General features: G+C 36.3%; 1 protein-coding gene, 1 long non-coding RNA gene and 1 pseudogene across 3 annotated transcripts; 2 read left to right on the forward strand and 1 right to left on the reverse strand.

Moving 5' to 3' along the window:
- Positions 1-104: 104 nt before the first annotated feature.
- On the forward strand, positions 105-6490 carry LOC110912886. 2 transcript variants are annotated; one of them, XR_004880666.1, is made up of 7 exons: positions 105-177; positions 2825-2995; positions 4298-4391; positions 4976-5225; positions 5727-5785; positions 5914-5967; positions 6319-6490. It is a non-coding gene; the product is annotated as an uncharacterized LOC110912886 (long non-coding RNA). The 2 variants fall into 2 exon arrangements; XR_002578240.2 differs by having other exon boundaries at positions 5727-5967.
- Positions 6491-9282: 2792 nt separating this feature from the next.
- LOC110912887 lies at positions 9283-11417 on the forward strand (annotated as a pseudogene).
- Positions 11418-19751: 8334 nt separating this feature from the next.
- On the reverse strand, positions 19752-21496 carry LOC110912888 (L-ascorbate oxidase homolog). Its single transcript, XM_022157718.2, has one exon. It carries the CDS (start codon positions 21458-21460, stop codon positions 19802-19804), a length of 1659 nt encoding a protein of 552 aa, XP_022013410.1. The 5' UTR covers positions 21461-21496; the 3' UTR covers positions 19752-19801.
- Between the last annotated feature and the right edge of the window lie 4718 nt (positions 21497-26214).

Raw genomic sequence — 26214 nt, forward strand, 5'->3', positions numbered from 1 at the left:
GGATACCATTCAGGATGTTACCGATATCCTGAACTAGCATCCCGGATGTAAACAGATACAATATAAACAAGATATATATCAAGATATTTTTCAGGATATGGGCTCAGAATTTCACCCATAACAGCGTTCACACCCATCTCCCTCTGCTTTCAAGGTTTCTCCGATTATAGTTTGAAGGTATTATTATTTCTAGAGTTTTAATTAATCATACAGTTATTCATATTTGAAATTGTATAATAATTGTATAGAACTGTAGATTCAAATATACAGTTCAATGTTAGAGGTACTTAATCCGCTTTTGTTGTTGAATTAAATTAGGTTATTTGTATTGACTTTACTTTTGGATGTTTTAGGAATGTTCAATTTGAGCTTAGGGTTTTGAAGGTTTTGTTGAAATTATATAAAATTAAATTGACTTTCGGAAGTAAAATATGCAGCTAATAAATCTACAATAGCAACAACAGCTAATATAAATAATCTGTAGATGAAGATGCCTGAAATGGAACACGATCTTGATATTGTTAGGTGGGGTCTACATCATCTTATGGAAGTTTGTTCGGTGAGTAATGGCGGGTCTCCAGGAGTTTTTACTCATTATGATAAAGATTTGTCTAGCGTTGAGTATGTGAGTGAAGGTTATTGTGAATCAGATGATGTTGGTGGTGAGAATGATGAGATGTTTAATGTTGTGAGTGTTGGGAATGATAAAAGGGTTGAGCTATAGTAATGTTGAAAATGATGAGATGATTGCGCGCGCTTTTCACGAAGAGTTATCGCGGCTTGCGGTGGAGGAGAATCATGGATTGGTAGGAGAAGTTCATCAGATATAAACTAAGATTAATAACGTAATATTGATAGAATTTCTTATACATATTAAGACTTTTAACATGGAAGTGTATTTGCCACTTTACTTGAGTGTAAGAAATGGGATTTAAAATGGTTTGATGCTCATCCATCATTTTGTGAAGTTCCAGAGAAACGAGAGATAATAACTTGTAGTGATTGGTGAAGCATTTAACACAAGTTAATGCTTAGGCACAAAATTTAAGCCACTTACCTCCACCAATAAGCCGTAAAAGTTAAAACCACCAAGAATCTTTCTTCAACTTTTTAAGAGAGAAAAATTAGTCAAGAAAAAGGAGACTGATGAAATGTTACGTACTTTATGATAAGCATGAAGATGAAGAGACGCTAAATGCAAAGCAGTGATGGATATGAAATTGCAGACCAGTGTTACACCTGAGGAGGAGAGACCGATGAAGATGAATCTTTAAACCTCAAAGAAAAGGAGATTTTTATAACTCAAATCTGAGATACACTCAAAGAAAAGGAGATTTTTATAACTCAAATCAGAGGAGGAGAGACCGATGAAGATGAATCTTTTTTTTTTTTGTTAAGAAATACAACTATAATCTTGCATGTTTTGAGGTGAGAAATGATGGACTACTGATTTGGATGAAAAAATGCACAATATTTGTTTTTTGTTTACTGATCGTTACAAATCAAGTCGACTCTAAATGAGTCGGTCCAAAATCCGTAAAGCTTGATGCGAGTCACTTGTGATTCGTGTCAGGGACCGAGTCTGCTCTTTTTAATGCTATTTGTACGAGTTTGACAAGTATGCCAATTACACCAGCTATATAAAACTTTTTTAAAGAATTTTTTTAGCAACTAATGTAAGTACTGTCATTAATGATGGGATCCAATTTGCGATGCAACTTACGGTCAAGATATGAGTATTAAATTGGTTTCACATGATGATAGAAAGAAGTTTGAAGGTTACTTCCTTAGATTCTTTGTGGAAGACAATCAAAAGGTAAAATCATATGATAGATTTGAATTAGTATTTTACTTTTAAAGATATAAAAGATGGCAGTCATTTTTATAAATGGACTTATGGTGGTAATTAATTGGTAATTAATAAATGGTAAGTAGTAGAGGTGGCAAGATGTGTGGGTTGAGGTTCGTAATGGGTCAAAACAGGTTGGATTTGGTGGTCGTGATGTGGGATTTGGAGGTCGTGGTTGGATGAGAGACGGTGGTGGAAGAGGTGGCAACTTTGGTGGTGGCGGTGGAGGAAGAGGTGGCAACTTTGGTGGTGGCGGTGGAGGAAGAGGTGGCCACTTTGGTGGGCGTATGTTATGGGACACTTGGAGTCCAGATGCAAAAGGGATATACAAAGGAAGTAGTGACGGGTTTGCACTTTTTCTGAGTTTTATGATGTTTTTTGGCAAATCATGTTTCGTTTTATGTGATCATCATATTTTAAACTTCAGAATACTGGTTAAAATCCTTTGTCATTGAGTTCTTAGGTTGAGCTTTAATCACTATAGGAATTTATATCTTTGAATGAAACAATCTGGGTTATTGCATATAAGTTCTTTGGTTTAATTTAGGTTTTATTTAGGCCACTTTGAGTTTGGTTGACCCGTATTTTACAAATAATTAATGAGTTAAATATAGTTATACTTACTGTTCTTTTAAATAATATCTAAATATTGCGATTTGAGGCTTTGTATGCATTAAAATGCAGTTTGGTTAACTAGATTTTTGACCCACTGATGTATTAATATGCAATTTCATATTAACCATTTTTGTCAAGAATATGCCTGCTTTGGTGTTGTTTGGTGGGAATTGGATCATTCCGAAGACAGATGAAGTATTATTAACTTTAATTTATTATTTGATGTTCAGTATTTTATGATATTAGGTATTTGATGTGTATGAATTTATAGGTATCGAGTGACCCAATTTACATGTCGTGACAGTTTCTTCTCCAAGATTCTTCTGTATGGACTTAATAAGCACGTATTCTTCATTGTAGGTACTCAACATTGTTAACTACACCAGCTCTTTGGCATGAAGGAAGACTTAAGGTATATTCCTTTCATCATCTTGACTCGACCCATTTACCTATAAGTCGATTGATTTGGGCGGCTAAGCAATCCATGGATAAGCAATTTTGCAGAACAAATCATTAATCCAAACCATCCAGGTGCCGATCTATTTTGATTATTTTTTGTTTTGTTTTGGTTTAGGATTTTTTTTTGATCCAAGGTGAGATCTGGGTTCAATCTTAATACTCCTAACAGGGTTAGATGAGGCAAATAATCAAAATTTTCAAGCTTCTGATTAGTCAAATAGTTTAGTATATTGGGATATTTTGATCCTCTATGGAGGTTAACAGACTTGTTAACATCTCTTCGGAAGCTGATCTTAAACATAATATAAGAATCATTGACGATTTTGTGTGCGAATTGATATGAAACATGAAGGGGTGATGAAAAACACAAATATTCATATGGGTAAACTACTTCATTTCCGAATACATCTTCATGCTTTTATTAAAGCTTAATTAGTGTTATGATCCAACAGTTTGACCATATTAACTTATTCAGCCACCACACGTCCTTTTCCACTCCTACGTGTTGCCATGTTTGTGCTTTAATATATAGAATTCAAAGATGAGCAGAGAGATAGAGAAGGAGTGAGAAAGCATGACAATTATGCCTTTCGGTCGTTCCTTTCACTCCGGCGAAGATGGTTTCGAACTTAACTAGTGACGACGGTACTATTTATGGTGGTGTTTACAGAAGATATGGGTCTACATAAATATATATTATATCATGATTACTTTAATATATCAGTTGGATGAAATCAGATGCCTTGCTCTCAATATTTAATTAAAACAACTTTTGTAAAAAGTTTCCTTGCAACTTTGAACTTATCAATTGTCCCACGCTCTTTATCCGTTCACATGTTCCGGTACAAGTCAGGTTTCAAGTCATACACCTTGGAGTTAAAATGGGTTGGGTTATTGGATGAAATGGGTAGTTTTATGTTTTTCCATAACATGGCAAGTTAGGATTGGGCCGACTCAGCCACATTTTTTGTCCATTTTTAATATATTATAAATAATTGCGGGGCTTTTCAAGAACATTAATGGAGAATTCTAAAATTCTAACAGTGCCTGCTCATGTGCAAGAAACGCATTCTGCTATATGGAATGCCAAGATCAGATTAGAAGAACAAGGAATAAACCCATAATTTGATGTATGTTTGTAAAACAATTACTTGAAGCAATGCTACAATTGTTTCTTTCTTCTTTTCTTATATCTGATTGCTTTCTTTTGCATTTCATCTCATAGAGATTGTTTCAGTCATTTTTTATGACTTGAATCTTGATTACGCCATTCGTTCAGTTTGATGCTAATGTTGCAAGATTTTTTTTTTTTTAATTCTAGACATGGTTATTTAAGATTCGATTACTGATGCATAAAGTATTTCATTCTTCCAGTTTTGTTCAGATGTAAGATCAAATACTCATCCATTAATGTCATTGTTCAACTCAGACAGAGTCAAGTTTTGTAAAGAAAGGTGCCCCGGTAAAGGTAAGTTTTTTTTCTCTAAGTTACGCCATTCAAACCTAAGTTTTTTTTTCTTATTTTCCTCTGGTATGACTGTAAAGTAAGCATTTTTGTTCTCAATGTTTGAATAAATAGACGGTTATTTATTAAAAATAGTTATTTCTATCTAAACAGATTACGTGGTTCATGTTCAGGTTACATGGGTTAAGCGTGTCTAGGTTACTAACTGAGTTTTAGATAATTTTCTCTTTGTCATTTGCTACTTGATTAATATGAGCACACTACTGCTGTTAAAAGTGAACTTACCTAAAAAATTATATAAAACCAGAGCGTTTCAGGTATTGATTTCTTTGTAAACCTTAATAGCGTCTAAACATGTTGCAATCACTTTCTGAGGCAACATCATCATCCATGCATAGCTCATTATTATCCAAATCGACCTATAAAAGTCTGTCTATTTAAACTTGATTAATATATGTTATCATAATGCGTCAAGCCGAGTTGTACCTGATGATACAAAATATTGGCCCATCATCCAACCTATCAATTTTCCGCCTCTGTGATATTGATTGCTTTTTTGTGTGTTGATATGTAACATGTGGGTGAAGCGGAATGCCTAGATAACTTTAAAGGTGACTGGGAGTTTACTTGTGCATCTAAAATGGTAATGAAGCAAAGAGCATGTAAAAGTGGGAAGAGGATAAACGGTGGCTACCGACTCTAAAGGTTCCCCAGATGGTCTATTAGACGGCACAAGGAGATGGTTGCTATTTAAAAAAGGATTGTTTTACCAACTGGTCAAAGCAGTCCTAGCCATCAACGCCCAAATTCTTATAAAGATGCATGTCCTTTCCAAAGGTATTATATACATGTAGCAACTCGGTGTGTCAAGTAACGGGTCAAAATGAGTTTGGGACAAAATTGATCAACAATTGGGCCGGGTCAAGAAGGGTGGTCCCATATAATAATTCATGTCCAGTTTTTATATGACTTGTGTTGATTAAGAATTCAAATATAATATTATGCAAATAACAATCTAAATCATTGAATTAAACAAATTAGTAGGTTGTATGCGCTAAACTTTTTTTTCAAGTTTTTGCCTTAACCATTCCTAATCATTTGACCCATTCCACTTTTAGTTATTTTTTTTATTTGACCTATTTGAAATTGCCACCTACAATAATATTGCTACGGTGAGGGATCACGAAATTAAGCGTTCTATGGTTTTTATGAAGATGAAATTTTGAGTTTTCAAAACTATATTTAGAACATAGGTAGAGAGATGGATTTCACTATAATTGCATATTTATCATTTAGGGTTTTGGAATGGTGCTAACATTTTAATTTTTGAATTTGTAGGAGAAGCAGGGTTTAATGAAGAATTGCCATTTAAGGGGAAAGATTTCATCACTGAAAACGTTTGTTTTGAAAATTCGGCTCTAGAGATGTTCTTTTCTTTTTTTAGTTACCTTAATCTCTACAAAACTTATTGTTGAGCTACCAATGTATATAACTCTCTTCATATACTTGACTTCTTTTTCTCTAGGGTCAGGATGGAGTATTTCCATGCTAGCTGGTGCGGGGACTGTATGCTAACAAGGTAATATATTTGTCTTTTATCCTTATATGATGCATTTTGTTTCTTATACGGAGTACCATAATAAAACTATTATACTTGCTTTCTTTCTTACATAGTTGCTATTCGATTTTACAACTAAACTAACTGACTTGTATATTGATAAGATAAAATATAAGTATCATTGGCTTCTACAGGACACTATAAAGCTCATTCTTCATAATTCTCAAATTGAAAACAACAGCTAACTTGAAGTTTAGAACCTATTCTAATATTAACAAGCTATCAAATTTAAGTATAAATTATTTTACTGTTTACTCATAGGTATCAATTTTTTTATACAATTATCATGCCATCTACATCTACATGCTACAGGTACTACGTGAATGCCACTGTATTTTGAGTTGGAAGACTGTGAATGAAAAATGAGGAGCTGAGTGAGAATGGAGAAGAAATTATTGAAGAGGGAGTAAATCAATAAATTTACGTCTATGTTTAATTTATTAAATCAATAGATTTATATTGAAAAGTTTTTTCATTACAAAGTCCATCTCAATGTCAGTAGATATTATATGTTTGTGTTAAGCCACCCGCGAAACTCGCGGAATCTTAGACTAGTAAGATAATATAATGGCACAATAAGTTAAATCTGCGACTTAGAAAAAGAAGCAGCAAGATAACAAGAACAGAGATGAGAGGAAAAAAAAGACATCTTATCAACACAAATCATTCACATTTTTTGTTTACAATTCAAGAACCCGTTTGTCAAAATTGGTTTTTGTTGTTGCGCTTTTCTTGTTTCTAGCTAAACATCAAATTGAAACCAAGGTTTAGGTTTGATGGGACCTTTTTATTAAAATATAAATTAGTTTCCTCATATATTTTAAAAATATTAATATTATGACACTACATAGGACATAGACAAACATCAGTATGACTTGAATATATTTTCAAAGGGCGATTAGTGCTTTTAGGATTTGTATAAACATGGCATGTGATTGGAGTTTACCAAGAATATAAATAGAAATATGTAATTGTTTTTAATGATTAAGTAAATATTTAATAAGTCATCTTAGGAATGAAAATATGCTAAAAAAAACCCTTGTTAAAATTACAATATAAATAAATAAAGAGTTAGCCAATAACCTCTAGCTCAAGTGGTAGGAGGACTTGAGTTCTTCTTTGAAAACTCAAGTTCAATTATTTGGTGTAAAAAAGAGTGAGGCATTGATGGGCAGTGATAGGAAACCCAGAGAAACTTGGGTTCGATCCTTGAGCCAAACGAGTTTTACCGGTAATTTACCGTCGTGCCTACAGGCGGGTGGGTTACTGGGTTTTCCCCAGAATTAGTGGTGGATGACTTGGGTTACTCTCGGAGTACTCCGTTTGTCCAGTAGATGCCTCGAGAGTGCTCGAGATTGATTTGTTAGTCGTTCAAAAAAATAAATAAATAAAGAGTTCATTATGCTTTCCATCCCTATGATTTGTTGAAAATAATTATTAGAGTTCATTTGTAAAGAATACTAGTACTCTTTTGTTAACTTTTAAACTAATTGACTAGAAAAGTTATTTTAAACAAACCATAGCGTCGAAAAATGTAACCGACTCAAGAAAAATATAAAAAGCGTTCACATCCTTTCCGCTAAATATTATGAGTGTGTTTTTCATATCATAAAAAGTGGTTGTGAGAGGATTTAGCTGTATATTTGAACGGATATTGTTCACCCTCAAATCTTTTAGGCCTTGCTACATTCTATTCTTTGTCTTATATCACAACTCGCTTAACTCTTAAGTCTCTCAAATGTTGTATTAGAATTGTGTGATTTAGTACATTTTAGAAATTGTATAAAAACATATGTTATGTGATAGGATGCTAAGCAAAAAAAAAAAATACTTTCAAATTCCACCTTAGTGTCACGATCCGCCTAAATACACAACTTTCTTCGCGAGTTCTGGAAGGTTCCGGAACACTAAAGATACGTCTAGGGTTGCCCGAAAGTTTTCGGAACAACCTACAAGTTGCTGGAACATCTTGGTAACATCGGAAGACTCTAGATCAGCCAAGAACACTTTAGAATGACCATGAAAACACTTAGAAGTCATGGATATTTTGAAGGAACTCTCTAGAATTCAGCTCATAAATATCCTAGATATTTGTATGGAATTCTCTAGTTAAGAATTCTCTAGAACTAGTATGAACTAGTATAAATAGATGATATTTGAGATCACCCCACATAACCCTTCATAACTCATTCAAAAACCAACTTCTTGTAAACTCTTTATTTGTAAACTTTGTTCAAGTAATACAAAACTCATCTTTGTTGTAGTATTACACTACAAAAACAATCTTGTGTTTACACAAACAAAGACTTCCGCTGCGATAAATAACCAAACCCAACTACAAGGTTGAACTTAGTAGCATTCTAAGTGCCGCACGAGAGATCAATAATAACTCCATGACATTAGGCAAACAAAAAGAAATTGAAATCGTAAGGTATGAGACTATGAGTTAATTACTTAGAGCATTCACATTCAACTCCTTAATTTTTATCCTATATTACACAAAAAATTACTATTTTTTTTCTTATTGTCAATTAAATAATATTTTTTTAACAGTTTTATCATTACATTTTCTCTCTCTTTCACTCACAACCACTTTTAAAATATTATTAAAAAATTATGAAGGGTGAACAGTGTCTCCTTAAATTTACAGACGAACAGTAACAATTTCTCTGTGCTTTATTCACAATCACCTATAACCACTTTTAATAAAATAAAAACCCCTCTCACATAATTTGGAGGGTTAGATGTGAATGCTCTTGATTGTTATTACTTATAATAGACTGACTATAAGAATGCTACTTTAACAAAAAATAATTATCCAAATTTCAAACAAAAAATGCTGGATATAATGTATGGAATTCAAACAAAAAATAATGAGTTAATGCCATTTTATTCCATGTGGTTTGAGTCATTTTTCCAGTTTAGTTCAAAGGTTTGAAACGTTGCTATTTTAGTCCAAATAGTTTTAAGCGTTGCCATTTTTGTCTACTGGATTAACTCTGTCCATTTTTTATGTTAGCTAGAAGGGTAATTCGATCATTTTATATGGTCGAATTGCCCTTCTAGTTAACAGAATTAAATTTAAAATGACCGAAATGCCCTTCTAGTTAACAAAATAAAGGGATGGAGTTAACCCAGTGAACTAAAATAGCAACGTTTAAAACTATTAGGGCTAAAATAATAACGTTTCAAACCTTTAACTGATAAAATAGTATAAAGCACAGGGACTAAAATTACATTATTATATATATCAAATGACAACGTATGTTTGCTACAGTATCCAGGGTTAATTTCAATCTTAAAACAGTACAACCAGCACGCCCTTTTCTTTCTGTCCACCTATTCCATACAAAACCCTATCTTCCGTCTCCAATAAACCCCCAGCCAATCTCCGTTGTAGAACGCCGCCGCACCGTCGTCACACCTCTCAAAACAACCTTCGTAATCAAACAATTCAACACAATGGCGAACGTTGCAGACGTAGACGCACTGGATTTCGAACCGGATGACGATGATCTAATGGATGAAGATGCCGCCGTTGACGTCGATGCAACCTCACCTAGGGTTTCCGCCGAAGCTCAAATCCGCCATCACCGGTGGCTCCGTCACCGCTGCCGCTGTTAAGAAAACCAAAGGCCGTGGTTTCCGTGAAGAAACTGACGCTGAACGGAAGAATCGTATGTCAGGTCGCTTTGATTCGCTTGATTCCGATGGCGGACCCGGTCCAGAACGATGTGAGTTGTTTTTTGAATTTGCGGTTTTTTTTTTCCGTTTTTTGTTGTGAATGAGTTTTGTTCTATACTTAATTTGTAGTTGTTTTAGTAGTTTTGTTGAGATTTAATATGATTAGTTTTCTTTTTTGCGTTTTGGTTGTAGGTTGGTTTGCAACTATACTGAAGTCACCAAAGCATTTATCTCATAATATGCCTACTCATCTGAATAGAGGTATGCCACAACCCTCATTTCTATTTATTGCATATATACATTATGTATGTATCTATATGCTAATCACCTTCCGTCTATCTGTCTTTGTAATTGCTGTTTGTACCTAAATCAACCATAAAACTTCCCTTCATTGGAAACATCTGTTTGAATGGCCAAATGTACAGTTTGTTTCAGTTACTTGAAAATATATATCTGTTTGACTTCAATCATGTTTGATACAAAAGTTTATCATATTGACATGATGTGATAAACCGACATTGTAACTACGTATTTTGTTATTTGTATTATTTAGTAAACTACGTTACGATCCGCATATTTAATGGTAAACACAATCTGGTATACAGTCCTGAAGAGCGAACATGGCTCGGTTCAGTTTTGAGCCAAAACTAGACCAATGTTTTGGTTTATAGATTTTTGAAATTGTAAATCTGTAATAGAACTTTTCTCACATATTATATATTATTAATAGTGAGGTAATCATGCCTATTGATCATAATTCGCACTGTAAATAAAGTATAATACAAGTATATCGGTTCAATTCGTCTCAACCCAACCCGTTTTAACCCGTGAGTCAGCTAGCCTGTTCATGTTGTCACATGTACATTTACATGATTACCCTGACAGTTACACTAACCATTACACCACGGGCGTAGGCTACAGGAAATTTGGCGTAGGCTATGTCGGATTGTTTTCATACGATTTTGTTTTATAATTTAATTTGATTTAACTATTATACGTTAAGTGATTTTACTAACTTTGGAATTTCGTTATTGTTTAGCTATTAATATGTGCATGGTAGTTTGTGTTTGAGTGTACGAGTATCAAAAAAATTCACAAAGTTGGGGTCTTTGGGCCTTGGGGTGGGTACCTGACAAGAAAAGAGGCAAGGAAATGATGGTGTGGTTAGGTGATTAAAACAATCACAAAGGGTGTCTAGGTTATATGTTTGAGTGGGGCAAATCACTTTTTTAATAGAATTCATATTTTGTTGTTTAAATAGGCTATGTTGCTGCAGTTGTTAGCAAAATAAGATTGAGCAGGAGCTTGCATAAGAATCAGCTGTCAACGGAAATCAACCACTTTGTAAAGAATGTGTGGTTGCAACTGCAACTTTTAAGAAAATGAATTTGTTTCTTGGCCTGGCATAATCAAAAGACGGCAAATGTGAGGCTCTCCGCTTGCAACCTGTTTGTAGCCATGGTGGTCGAATCGATAGATCTGAGCCTAACAAGTTGGTCAGTTAACGGGTCAAAAATGTAGGCTTTTTAGGGGTAACTGAAGTTATTTCTTGGAGTACTAGGTTGTTGGTCACAAGGTTGATGTAACAAAACAATCGGGTTTTATTAAGTATCATGCAGAATGGATCCCCGCCGCATCGCGGCGGGTGATAAATCCTAGTTTAACTCAAAAATAGTTATACAAGCTTCGTGCAAACACTACTTTAACAAGTACATTTGACTTGTGCAGCTTTTTTTGTTTTGACCAAAACTTTTGGCCATGTGGCCCAATAGGATTGAAATACTTTCCAACTGTTAATCAAGTATATAAACCCCACGGCCCACGCTGGGTCATTACCCGCCCAACGGAGTGATCACTCATCAATTTCGCGTTTTCGCCGGATTTCTTTCCATCAATTTCTCGATTTCTTCCCATCAATCTCTCATTTCAAAAGGTTTGTAATTCTTGATTTTAACTTTATTATAGGAAGAAAAAAAAATATGTTTTTGGTTAGTTCAATAGCTGATTATCAAAAACCCCAACTATGAAAAAGGGTTTTTTGGTTAGAATAGTGGTTAATTATGGATATACTCTTGATCAAGTATGTAAAAACCTAATTCTTGACATTAATTAATCATCTTTGAAAAAACTTCTTTTTGACGAATTCTTGATTCTGATATAGAATATAGTCAATGAAAAAAAACTTTTTTTTAAGATAGTTGATACCATTTCTTGATTTTGACATTACAATAATCTATAAAATTTGTTCTTAATTAGTTTGTTAAACACTTAGCCATTTTTTCAATAAGGTTTGTAAAGCCTAAATCTTGATTTTGATTTTAACCAATAACATATAAAAAAACCACTTTTGGTTTACTTGTTTATTAAATTTAGGGTAAATTACTTTTTGAGTCCCTATGTTATGTTTTTGAGGTTTTAACCAGTTGAATCCAAAATCAAAATGTTTAACGCCCTGAGTCCCTATAGCCATTTTTCTTAACCATTTTTTTTCAAAAAGAAATTTTTATTTCATTCCAATCATCAGGGCAAATTACATAAGGATAGCAGGTAGACGAGCAACAAACTGCGCCGCCATCCCTTTCTGAATAGAAAACCCTAATCTACTAAAAACAAAGCCCCGCCCCTGAGGGGTCGAAATGTTGCTAAGGACCACACGCTGCACTCTAGACAAGAACCGAACTGCTTCCGGCACCAAGGAGCCGAACGTGTCAAATGCCAGGGGGACAAAGGCATGTTGATTATCCTCACAAGCTTTCGCGTGCTTTTCCACCTTCTTTGACTCTGCTTTCAGTACCGCTTGCCCCGCCAAAACCCATTTTCCCGGAACCCGGCTAGTGGGGATACACCTGTGAGATCAACATAAGCATGTTTCCCGCCCTCCCAACCAAAAACTAGCACGTCAGCTGGGCGTAGGGTGGATCTCCCCTCCGACGGGTCTGTAGGAAAATTAACCGGTGCCTCTTTCTTCGCCGAGATCCCTGCTCGTCTGAGAATATCCATTAACGCGTCTCGCACAAAGTCATGGCGATACTTAAACCCCGGCAACTCTCGACAGTGTAACGCATGCTCCCCGTATTTATCCAGGCATGCTTTACGGCAGACTGGGCAAGTTTCATCATTCGGGAACATGGGGATCATCAAACGGTACTTAAGGATTCATCGGTACTCCACCGCTGACATACGTTGACCCAAACCTTCAATAGGAATAACAGTTAAGAAATCCTGAGCGTGAGGCCTCTGTAGGCATTCAATGACGGCTTTCTGGCGGGGTGACAAATGGAAATCTTCTCCCAAACTTTGTGCGATTCGACAACAAAGGGCATTCACCAAAGTTTTCTGTGGCTTTTTGGGGGCGGTGTCCTTGTTAGAGAAACCGCCGAGATCAAAGTCAGGTAGAGATTCATGCAAGCGTTCCAAGGCGCTGGCATAATCCGGATCAGTGTTAGCAACCCCACTGTTACGTAAGATGTGGTCCTGCAACTCCCAAGATTGAGACCTGGAAGCCACAAAGGCATAGGCAGCCACATCCCGTGCCGAGAGAAGGCCCAACCCACCAAGCCTCATTGGCAAGGTCACGATTCGCCACTGTAGATCACCAAAAAAAGGACCCCCACATACGACAATGTCTTCTATTGCCTCCCGAAGATCTTTATTAAAACATGAAACAACATCATCCACAAAGGGGGGCTGGCAAGTTCGCAAACCAAATAGCAACTTTGCAACCCCCATACAAGATCTAAGCAAGAGGAGTTCGCTTTGAGGATCCCGCAACAAGGGAAGGTGTCCCATAATGTCAACAGCACGCGTTGCCCTCTTAGCCGCTAGACCACTAATAAAACTTGCATCACGGGTGACTGCCCCTCGTAGCAGTTTGACACCTTTCTCCGGCCTCCCAATCTCACTGGGGAAAAGCCCTGGCCGGACTTTCACCCCGTTGCATGTCGGCCAAAATACTTCAGTTTTTCTAATATTAAGCCGTAGCCCCAAGGCTGGACCCTCCGAACCGATGATGTCGAGAGCTTTAGCAACCTGAACAGCGTCCCCGATAATTGTCCCGTCATCCAAGTACCAAGCATGGAAGGGGAGTTTACAGTTTTCCTGCACCTGAAGCACTAAGGGGTGTAAGGCTAGGGCAAAAAGCAAAGGTCCCAAGGGATCCCCTTGCTGCACCCCCGTGAATGCCCCGATGCGGTCACTCCCCACGTATAGCCTAGCAGGCTGAGCATACAGAAATTGAACCCATGGGAATATGGAGGGGCAATGGCGATGGACCTCGCGAAGCAAAACTGAACGGTCAACTAAGTTGAAAGCGTTGGAAAAATCAACCGTAAGCATGGCCAGCGATCCATCTGAATAAAAAGAATTAAGAAACCTGTTAGCGCTGTGCAGCACCGCCTCCGCCCCATTGGGGACCCCCACCCCAAATTGATAGTCCCCCAAGTACTTAACAGCTTCTTTCCCAACTTTCTTCATGGCTACTTTGGAGACTAACCTTCTCCAAATTGCCCCCACAGCAATGGGGCGAATCCCATTATCAGGCTTCAACAAAGGGGTTAGGGGCGCCGAAGCAACAAAATCCGCGAGCACCTTAGGACATAACCCCCCTAGCCAAAGGTTTACCACTTCAGTGAGTCCAAATTTCTAACTCCGTTTAAATTTTCTACTAGTTTTTCATTAAAAGACTAAAATGCCCCTGTATATTATTATTATTAATATATAGAGAGAGAAACACACCCTCAAACACTGATTTCTCTCTCTCTCTCTCTCTCTCTCTCTTCCTCATCTCTCTCTCCCTCTCTCTCTTTCTTCCTTATCTCTCTCTCAACCAAACCACCACCACCGTCACCGTCGCACCATTGCCACACCATCACCTAAGGCACTGATGAACTACAGCAATCAATTTCCTAGGGTTTTGTAAATTTAATTCTGATTCTAACTCTCAGAAACCATCGCTAACTCCAATTGCAGATCCTTGAAACAACAATAATCACATTAAAATCAATATCCAAACAGGTAAAACCCTAGCATCGACACGATTGAAGAATATGAATGATCAAAACATAAAACATAAGATAAGTTGATAAATAGGTAAAATTAAGCTTATTTCCTGCAACATCGTCATCCATACAGAGAACAGTGAGACCATCAGTACATTTGACATGAAAAATATACCGATCTTGAGAATAAGAAACATTCATATCATTATTTCCGTGGATTTTCTCCCGAATTTGCCTGGCAATTGTGCTCGCATTCGCCGGAGTGCCGCTAAATTCCGCTAGCGCTACAGATCCCCTCACAAGAAGTGTGTTCAAAATCTTCATCTCTCTTCGAACTTGATTGCAGAAAATCGGTCAGAAGTCGAGCTGAAATTCAGTTGGAGATCGATTTTGGAGAAGAAAGGGGAGATCTGATATGTTTAGAGAGATGAGGGAACGATCATCCACATCTAATTATTCATTAAACCTGAGTCACGAGAGAAGGTTTGACATCGGTGTGTGGGCCTTTACAATAAAAGAACCTTTCGGTACATCTGAAAGTTGCAATTTACAGCAAAGTGGAGGTTTTGGGTGGTTTGATTCGGGGGTTCAGACGTGGGTGGTTAAGGTTTGAGGTGGGTGGTTCGATTAGGGCTTCAGGTGAAGTTTTGAAGCATGGTGTTTGGTGAAACAAGATCAGTCGCCGGATGTGGTGGTGGTTACGGCTAGTGGTGGTAGTAGTCGGAGGTGGCAGGTAGGTGGTAGCGGTTATGACAGAGGTGGTGGCTATGGTGGTTTTGTCCTAGAAGAAGAAAAAGATAAAGAAGGATTTAGGTTTTTATAAGGGTAAATTACTCTTTGTGTGTAAATGACTAAATTGCCCTTGTAGTTAATAAACTTGGTGAATGGTGTTAGAAATTTGGACTCAAATGGTTAAGAAAAGTGGCTATAGCGACTCAGGACGTTAAACATTTTGATTTTGGACTCAAGTGGTTAAAACCCCTAAAACATAGGGACTCAAAAAGTAATTTACCCTTAAATTTATTACAAAGGTTCTCTTGAATGAATAAGTGATTTTTGTGTAGATATCTCAATTGCCGGCAGTTGACATGTTTGGAGTTGATTTCTCCCAAACATGGGTTCAAGAAAGAATCGCAAACTTAGATAGTCGGGTGGAGGAACTGTTAGAAAAGTTGAATAACAATACTCCTGAATTCTTTGATTTAAATTCAGAAGAGTATGAAAATATGAAGACGATATGGCATCAACACATTACAGAAATTGCTATCCTTTGTTGGTCTATATTCACAAGATACATCGACTTTCTTGCGCTTAAATACGAACAAGTTTATAACATGTGTGGGCTACATTCAACATATGTTAGAGAAGATTTTCCCGGACTGGAATACTATGGTTATATGCAAGAGAGAGAAAAAGACATCAGTGATATCCTGCTTATAGGGGCTAGTAAAATCGAGTGTGCTATTCGTTTCCAAGATTTGTCAGAAGTAATATGGCAGAAATACCTATATCATGTATCATCTGTGATCAAAAGCTTAGCTGAGGAAACCCACCGGGTGGTAGAGTATGTGAAAAAAAAGCATTTGGAAATGAACGGCTTGAGTGCTTTAAATGCTAATTTCAAAGCAACGTGTATGATAGTGTAAAGGGAACTGTTGAAACCAAGATCGGAGAGTTAGCGGATTATCTTCAAGAAGATTATGTAAAACTAAGTGTGATGAAAAACAAAAAAAATGTTGAAACTCAACTTTAGAGAGAAGAAAGTTTAAGAGTTGAATACATCAACAATGATGAAGAAAATGAACTCCAAAATGCAAGAGTTCAAAACGCTTGTGGAATACATGAGAGACTTAGCTAATAAGGTGCATGGTACTGTTGTATCTATCCAAATTTTGTCCATGGGTTTTGAAACTACTCCTTGTATGTGCACAACATTAATTTGCAGCCATCTTGAACAATCCATACATGATATTGAATCTAGGATGGACTACCTAGTAGGTGAGATGCAGAAAAACAAAAGGAAAGTGGAGTAGAAAAGGTATAATACTTTGTTGGTAGTAGTTTTAGCTTTATTTGACAGCACATGAGATATGATGATTTGATAGCATATCATGGCACCCAAACCTGAAACTCTCACTTTTGATGCTTTCCCAACTTGCCGGGTGGGATGTTTGATTTTAATAATAAAAGTTACCAAGTATTTTCTGTAAAAATAGATGTTTGAAAAAGGACATGCTTTGGTCAAGAGAAATACTTAACATCTTTAACAAAGATGAGATCTTTATTCATGATGAAGGAACAATAGACTAAATTAAATAAAATTAAAAAATAAATGAGGTTACGTTTACTTTAATGGCATCATGAAGATAACAAGACAAAATGCATGAAATTTTAGAAAATGTTTTGTATTTTTTTTGGGAAAAAGGCAAATAATTCAATGAAATTTTACAATCCTTTTTCATAAAATTTTGGGTTTTTAAAAACCCACAACACATAGTTCTATATAAAGTTTACACTAAAAAGGTTCTTGCTTTATGTATGTATACCAATTTTTATAAAACTACGAAACATTCATGCCAATTGCCATTTTGAGAACAAAAGGTTATCTTTTTTGACTTTTTAAGTCAAATACAAACTTTTTGAAAGAAACACAGAGAGAGCACCATCAGTTTTCTGCAGAATTTTCATATCTTTGTGTTTGCAACCATCACAGTGTAAATACTCTGAGAATACAAGTCTAAAGTGGATAAGAAAAGATACATAAACAACATTAAACAAAATATAAGGATTGAAACCAAAATGCAGAAACAAATTAAACAAAGAAGGTGACAATGTAGCAAGAAAAATACCATTCATGTCTCATTTGTTCATCGAAAATAGCAAATCGTAGTATTTATTATATTTAGAAATATTAATAAAACATAAAAAGAGGGGAAAGAGAAGTTGCACCTGGATCTTGAGAAGCTTAAAGTCATTTATGATGTTTGGACATAGCAGTAAAAGGTGTTGGCTTTAAACTTTGAAGAAATAGAAGTTAAATTCTGTCATTAGTATATGTTAAAGTATTGGGTTAAATATTTAATATTCTTTAAGTATAAGGTTTGTTTGAGTATATGTGTAAAAAGTTAACAGTTTGGTTGCCAGTTCAGTTGGCTGTCAATTCTCTTGCTGAAACTTTTTTTTCTTCCGGAACCCAAGTTCGAAACTAGGGAGTATCTATGTTTTTTTTTTGTTTCTTTCTTTACCTTTGACCAACTCCATTTCCCCACCACGTCTTGCTTCTCCTTGGAGAATCATCATCACCATCCTCTCCTCTATGTGTTACGTTTGAAAAGAGTTGTATGGACTAGAGATAGAAAGTCTTGGGCAGGGAACATCTCATATTTAATTATTTATTTATTTTTAAATTTGAAAGTAAGGATATAAGTTGTTGCTTTTTCTTTAATATTCCTTCGTCAAAAAACTTACCACCTAACTATAAATAACATTATGTCTTTCTTCAATTTAAAAAAAATCAACTTTTTTTGACACTTCAAATAAATATAATATTAAGTTAAACTGGTCGGTTTCATGGACTTCACCATTTATTTAACAACTAGAAGGTTACCTCGCGCGTTGCGGCTGCACCACCAGTAAATTTCCCAATTAAAAACCAATTGAATTCCTCACGGACCCTATGGAAGGAAGATCTACTCTGCGACCAGCAGATCTGCTCGTCTTTGGCTGCGCTGGGGGGAAACATGCTTGTGTAGACCTCACGGGGGTTTCCCCTTTGGTTGGTTTAAGGGAAAACGGGTTTGTAGCTGGACTAGCAGCAAGAAAGGCAGAATCAAAGAAAGTGGACAAGCACGCTAAAGCTTGCGCAGAGAACCAACATGTCTTTATCCCTTTTGCCTTTGATACTTTTGGCTCCCTAGCGCCAGAAGCCATCAACTTCTTGACGAGGGTTCAACGGGTTATCCACAGCAATTGTTCGATCTCAGGGGGGCAGGGGTTTGTTTTCGGGAGGTTGGGGTTTGCAATTCAGAAAGGGTTGGCGGCGCAACTTGTTGCCCGTCTACCTTCTGTTTTGATGTAACTTAACAAGTTTTCTGGTTATATCAATTTTTATTTACTAAAAAAAAAAATTGAATTCAAAAGGACCACGGAATTCAACATCGAAACTTTAACCATTTTTTGCCTAGGTTCGTCACTTTAAAAATCTAAGAATAAAAAATCGATAGCAGTCTTTTTTTATTTTTTATTTTTTTTCAATCCTTTTTACGATAATTTAGCCCAACAAACAAGCCCAATTAATTTGTTGTTGAAGCCCTCGATCTCTCTAAACAAAACTTACTCTGTCTCTGTGGGCGTTGTAAAACTCTTCACAAAAACTAAGTTGCTGGCAAGCGCCAATGCCTATTTATTGAACACAAAATTCATTATTTCTTCTTCCTCAGTTATGCGATGATCGGTTTGACGTTAATGCTGATATGAAGTTTCATGTTTTAAAGAGCAGATATGTTGGTTTTAGGGTTGGTTTACATTTTGGTGCCGGTCCATTCTTATCGAAGAGATGCGTTTCCTTGCCATTCTTTGCGACTTATCAAAATGAATTGTGTTGATTCACATATGGTGTTCACGGGTAGCTGCTATACGTGTATAATATTTTGGCGTTAAATGTTTGTTTTGAGGACGATACATATTTAAACATGATACATATTTAAATAAACGTCTAATGGATGTTACGCCAGCACGTAGAGCTAAAACATAAGCATAAAAATGTATGTGTATCTGGGGACTATAAACATAAAATATAATTAACATTTATTTATGTTTGGATTTTCTACTAAAAAGAATTACTAACCATTATTCAGATGTTACACAATTCCTATCTATTTTGTGAACAAAAATGAAGAATATTTGAATTGATGGAGGAATAATTACAATTTACAACAAGAGGATATACTCTCTAACACAACTTGTCTAACAACATCACTATAATAGTATTCAAATTCAACAGTGGCCAGTATCATTTGATCAAGGGGTGATAATCATGTACATGCCCCCTTGCAATTTCTTAATCCGTATGGCCACAAGAAAACACAATTAAAAAAAGAAAGAAAAAATTGAATCTAAATGTAGCCTGGTGGTTTGGGCATATTTGCCACAATGCCACAAAGTTGTGTGGTTTCCGGCAGGCTGTACTCATCTCTTAGAGAACGCTCCGGAGATAATACGCTAACATACAACTGTTGTCCCAAGTAGAACCTCTCCCACATCTCTGATCTCAAGCTCCACATTCCTGCGTTATCCAGGGTGAGCATCACAGCCGCCCAACACCCCGGGAACACAGCTACATTGTGTCGGCTCAACGCGTCTTCCAGGTTGTAGTTCTTCCGCTTCTCCGGGCTCCACCTCCCTGGCTCCACTGCCACCGCGAAAAACGAGTATCCGTCCAAATGGTATGTCTGAATCGTGTTCTCCCGGTTCTCGAATATGATCTCCACAAAGTTACGGTATGTCGCGTTTACCACATTTGGGGCGATCTTCACGTTCTTTTCCACGTCCGAGGGTGGCTCGTCCGCGATGATGTCGTACTTGAACTCCTTGTCCGCCACACCGAAGTACTCCGAGAGTTTTAACGGAGTTTTCGGGTCGACGTGGGAGACGCCATTGAAAGCGAACCGGAGCTTACCATCCACATAATTTCGGCTATTGACTAGCTTGATGGTTCGGGTGATGTTAATCTGGCCATAGTGGTAAGACCCTTGTGGGTTGGGACGGGCTGCACTTGCGGTCAAGTTCCATCTGTATGATCTAAACTGGTTTATTGACCATGCGATTCCCGCAGTGTGATCCGGCGGAGGAGGTGGAAGCTCGGGCGATGCCGGGGAGTTACTTCCTTTGTACCGGACGGTGGCGACAGTGGTATGCGGTTGCTTTGTGAACCGACTTGACACCACTAGGTAATAATCTTTGGGTGGTTGATCGGCGGTTACAAGTACCGACAAGCATTGACCCACGTGAAGATCCAGAGACATGTAGTCGTTTTGCATGACGTGAGACCCTTCGAGCTCGACGAGCTTCATGTCATGGCCTTGAAACCTAAAATTCACCGAAGTCCTCATCCCGACATTACAAAACCTGAACCTGTATGTCTTTCCGGCCTCAAACGTCCATGACGGTTCACCCTGTGCACCAACCTGTGCGGACTTCCCGTTGATGTGAAGCCCGTCAGGCCGGCCAATCGACTTCCCACCATCAAGGAGGTTCTTCATTGACTTGTGACCCTTATTAAACCAGTCACCAACTATAACCGCAAACTCATCGGCTGGGTTATCAAAAGGGACCGGGATTAGCGGTCGACTATGTATTTGGATAACCCCCATCGCACCCGCCGCTCTATGTAGAGCGGTCGTGGGAAAATAATAATAACTACCAATTTGATCCTTCACCTGGAATTTATACGTAAAATTTGTTCCTGGTTGGATGGGACACATAGTCCCAGGTGTCCCATCCACCCAAGAATTTTTCCGGTGTTGTACACCGTTCCACGTCATAAGGAACGGTTCATCTAGATTGTTAAAAACATTGACAACAATGTTATTGTTACTCGTGCAATTAATCACCGGCCCTGGGAACTTGTCGTTGATCAAGATAACCTGTTGAGGGATTCCCAAGGGTGACATGGTGCCATATGTGATCTTCCATTCGAAAAAGTGATAAGGGTCTTCCGCCTTCACTAGCGTTATTAACAACAAAGTGAAAAAACCAAACGTTCGGGTATCCATGTTACAATCCCGGGACACCCGGATTATATACGCGCTAGATGGATAGATAGATGAACACAAGAAAATTACAAGTTTTGTTAAACTACCAGGAAGAAGAAGGTTTGCTTCTTCCAGGTGCTACCAGGGATTGTCGTTTGGGTATTATGGTAGGTTTCATTTTTATACATCCAAAAGACCGTTTTTATTGTTGTCTCATCACCACAAATTCTTTTTGTGTTGTTACCTTAATTCGCTCCTTCTACGATTTTCTTATGGCGGAAGTTAAATACTTGTTTGTAATTTTAGACAGATCACATTATTTTTCTTATCAAAAGCCGTAATTGAGATCTCTTGTTTTAAATCTTCTCAAACTATTATTAGATATCCAACACCCTGCTATTTAAGGTTCTAAGAATAGCTCTTGGTTTTGCTCGAAAAATTGCAATTCAGCTTGAGATTAGCTAGTTTATGCCAATGGCTTTATAGCCTAGTGGCATCATTGGGGTGGGATAAGGCTTTGATATCAATAGGTCATGGGTTCGATTTCCACAAGAGGGGGTTTTCCCATATTTATTGGGTTTTCTCCTGAATTGGTGTATAGGTTGTTGATCAGTTCTGTTTAGACATAATGGAAAACATGAAAACATAATTTTGATTGCATCAGTATAGGCCAGCAGAGAATCCAGATGGAGATGCAGCAACTAGGGGTGTTCAAAACCGGATATCCGAAAATTCGGATATCCAAATTTCGGATATCCGAAATTTTCGGATACTAGATTTCACTATCCGAATCCGTATCCGAAATTTCGGATATCCGAATTTCGGATATCCGAAATTTCGGATACGGATTCGGATAGTGAATCGGATATCCGAAAAGTCAACTTTTTATTTAATTTTTATTTTTTTATTATTTTTTTCATATTCGGAAACGGATATTCTGGATAGTTTCGGATATCCGAATATAAATTTTCGGATATGTTTCGGATATTTCGGATATTTTTCGGATACTTCGGATATTTTTCGGATATTTCGGATATATTTCGGATATTTTCGGATATTTCGGATATTTCGGATATTTTCGGATACTTCGGATATTCGGATATCCGAAAAAAATGAAAATTAAAATTTTCGGATATTTCGGATATCCGAAATATCCAAAAATTTTGAAAATCACTATCCGAATCCGAATCCGAAAAATTCGGATATCCGAATTTCGGATATCCGAAATTTCGGATATCCGATTTTTCGGATATCCGAAATTTCGGATATCCGATTTTTCGGATATTTCGGATTCGGATATCGGATATTTCGGATCGGATTTTCGGACACGGATAATTTTGAACACCCCTAGCAGCAACAGTGTTTGACATGATTGTCAGTTTGACCTGGTTCCTCCTTAGGGTGCAATCTAATGATGGTGATGAAGAAAACCGATAAAGGGGAATCGGCTATGGAGAGGAGGTCGAATTGATGTTATGAGAATTAGGTTATCTGTCTAACCATTAGAACCTCTACATAAGTCTCCTTATATATGCACCCAAGAGGAAACCCTAGTTAGTTAATAAGGGTAATTAGGCCCATCAACAATTACCAACTAATTATTTAATAGGTTGTTATATATTTTGATCCATATAATGTAAATGATTATAGTGGCTACTAGATTAAATATAACATAAAATATATTTAATCTTACATTCTCCCACTTACCCGAGTATTCATTTACTATGAGTATTAGATAAGCCCAATCAGGAGTTAACACTCATATTAGCCTTAAACAAGAACTATAGTAGAGAAATACAGCCGTTGAATCATTATGCGACTCAGGACCCCCATTAGTCATACTATAGCCTTAATTTAAAACCTAATCGTTATGATCAAAATATGCATAAGCCCTTTGTTTGATTTGTAACTTTATTTGTCTATATGCCATTATGTCGACTTGACATATTCTTAGAGACATACAAAATCAAACTGATGAGGAAAATTAACTAATACTTAGTCATTCATAGTACGATATGCAATTGCGCACGACCATTAATTAATACCCGTCTATGAGCTCTCTTAATAAGACTTATGGGTAATAGCACTTCAGTTATAGGATCCTTAAGCATATCATGAATGTATTCGATACAAAACTTAGTTTCCTCAATTCGTTCATAAATGAATAATTAATTGCGTATCGAAATTTAATACAACACCCCTTGAACTGTTACTGTTTAAGGAGTCATGGTAGCTGGCTTTATCACACTAAGTCTTCAAAACATTAATTATATGGATCGAGTTAATGAACTTATGAGTCCACTGATAAATTTCCAACAACATTTAGTGACTATATTATGCCGTTATAACTTAGGTTGTTATTATCAGTGCATTATGACTCCTCCATGAGATAGGTTTTGTCTGCTGACATAAAGATATACCTGAAATTACATTTTGTCATCTTTGAATATCACAAAGTTAAAGTAATAAACTGGTTTTAATTCTCACTTCTTCTTCAAAATGTAGCATCTCGTTCCTTTTAAAGATATTGTAATACTCTATTAGATGCTTCACATTAATCTAGACAAATCTAGTGTGTTGCAATGTGAGTAATATCTAAACGAGTATAGACTTGAATTTACATAAGGCTTCTAATTAATGAAGCGTAAATAAATAATCTCATTTACCATATATCCTCTGAAGGAGAACAATATTGTTTGTTACATATGTAAGGGCCCATTTAATGTTAAACTTATGGAACGAAACTAATGTCCCATTGGGTCTATCTCGGTATGTTATGATATCAATCACGTAAGAGATATCTCTGAGATCTATTATATCAAAGTTTGTGTTAACAATGCTTTGACTTATGTAACATATACTTGTCAAAAGAATATCATCTATATATTTAATTTAGTTGCTCCCACTCATTTTGAGGTAGGTATATTAATCCACTTGATTGTTGATGAAAATAATTACGTTAAGATTTCATCACATTATGATGTTTGCATTAACCCATACATGGATTTTATTGGCTTACAAACAAAGTGTTCTTTAACCTTCAGTTTAGAACTTTCAGGTTGTTTTATGAACATGTAAATGTGTCAGCCATTTTGTTAGGGAAAATTATTTTAATGTTCATCTAATGTAGCTTTAAAGTATTATAAGCTACTGGAACAGTGATGATCCTCAAAGAAATCTTTTGTTAGATATGTAACAAAGATTCTTTAATAATTTATCTCTTCCTGAGTACAACCTTTGGCAATCAATCATGCTTCTTTGTGTCTTAACGCTTATATATCAGGATTTGGTTTAGTTATGAACACTCTTAGGTAACTCAATCAAATCCCAAACGTTATACGAACACATAAAATCAGTTTTGCTAGAAACTATTTTATTCCATTTAGAAGATTGATTGACACTAATGGCTTAATTTGAAGAGATTGGATCAGTAAACTTTTACAAAATCCATTTCAACTTTAGTTAGGGAGGTTATGTAATCATCAAAGTTAGTAGGTTTTTAAACCTGGATGACCTCCTGAGTTGATTATTGGGTTTATTAGAAGTTTCAGTTTTATGGATTAGCTCTTGGTTAGGTTACTATCATTTTCAGGATTCTAAGTTTGTAAGAGTTGGTGCAGTATGGTGTACAAGAGGTGTAATCGGAGTTAAATTCAGAGTGAAATTTAATGACACTCTTCCCCCCGCCTCTTGTATTCCTTGCAAGTCATGATAAGGACTTTGACTGCTCCCACTGACCTTAGAAAACTTTAGGAACTCAGCATGCTTAGGGTCAATGTTTAACGACCAACAAATTCTAATAGAGAAACAAGTTAATGATGTTAGTCGTTGTGATTTCTCTTGTTGAGGATTATGTTAGTTTAGGTAAGAAATCTAAGAGTGCCCACAATTAAGCAACAATGAAACTTTTGTAAGAGTAGCATTAGATTTTAAGGAGACAAGTTATGATAGAACAGTGTCAAGATGGAGCAGTGTCTTGTACAAGAGGTGTAAATTTAGGTAATATAAAATTTTCACTCCCCCACCTCTTGCAACTATTGTAAGTTATTATTCAGACACTTAATGCTCCCACTGATCTTTAATATCTCTAGAATGCTACAAGAGAAGTTTCAATGAGCTACGTGATGTGGGAACCTATCACATATACGTTAGACTTTATTTGATTTCTTTAATGTCCAGATATCATAAGAAACTTTAGGGACATTTTTAATAGAAATCTTATTAAGTATATATATGAATAGATTTCTTCTAAGACCGTGTGCCATATGCGACAAAATTTAGATACAATCTGTTGAATGATAAATGAATTATGTCTGAATATTCCATTTGGAATAAGTTCCACGAATGTCATTGAATGACTTATGATGGACCCATACTTATTCCTTAAGCCAAGTAATATTTAGGGCTGTAACGTCATGATTTAAAATCACTTAGAATGACATTAGTTGAAAAAATCATCCTCATTAACCATGTCATGATTTCTCATGAATTTTGGTTATAATGGATGAAATTTATAAGTCTCATTTTCCTTTTGTCAAATTCTCATTTGCATGATGACAAAAGTTGTGAAAATGTAAGGTATCATCTAGTTTCATCTTAGTAATGTTTCTATCAGATATTTAGAACAAATAAGATAAGAGTTTAAGATAAGTGTGACTTTATGTTGACTATGCAAACCTCACAACCTTCATGACATAGCCTAAGTAATGATACTGTATTCTTATTAATCTTCAGAATATGTAAGGTATCGAAAAGCTTTGTTAAAGACTTCTTAT

This window comes from Helianthus annuus, chromosome 15 (assembly GCF_002127325.2).
Source record: "Helianthus annuus cultivar XRQ/B chromosome 15, HanXRQr2.0-SUNRISE, whole genome shotgun sequence".
Classification (NCBI taxonomy): Eukaryota; Viridiplantae; Streptophyta; class Magnoliopsida; order Asterales; family Asteraceae; genus Helianthus; species Helianthus annuus.

What these genes read in the sequence shown, in the direction of transcription:
- LOC110912888 (XM_022157718.2), bottom strand. Translation starts at nt 21,460, where the DNA reads ATGGATACCCGAACGTTTGGTTTTTTCACTTTGTTGTTAATAACGCTA.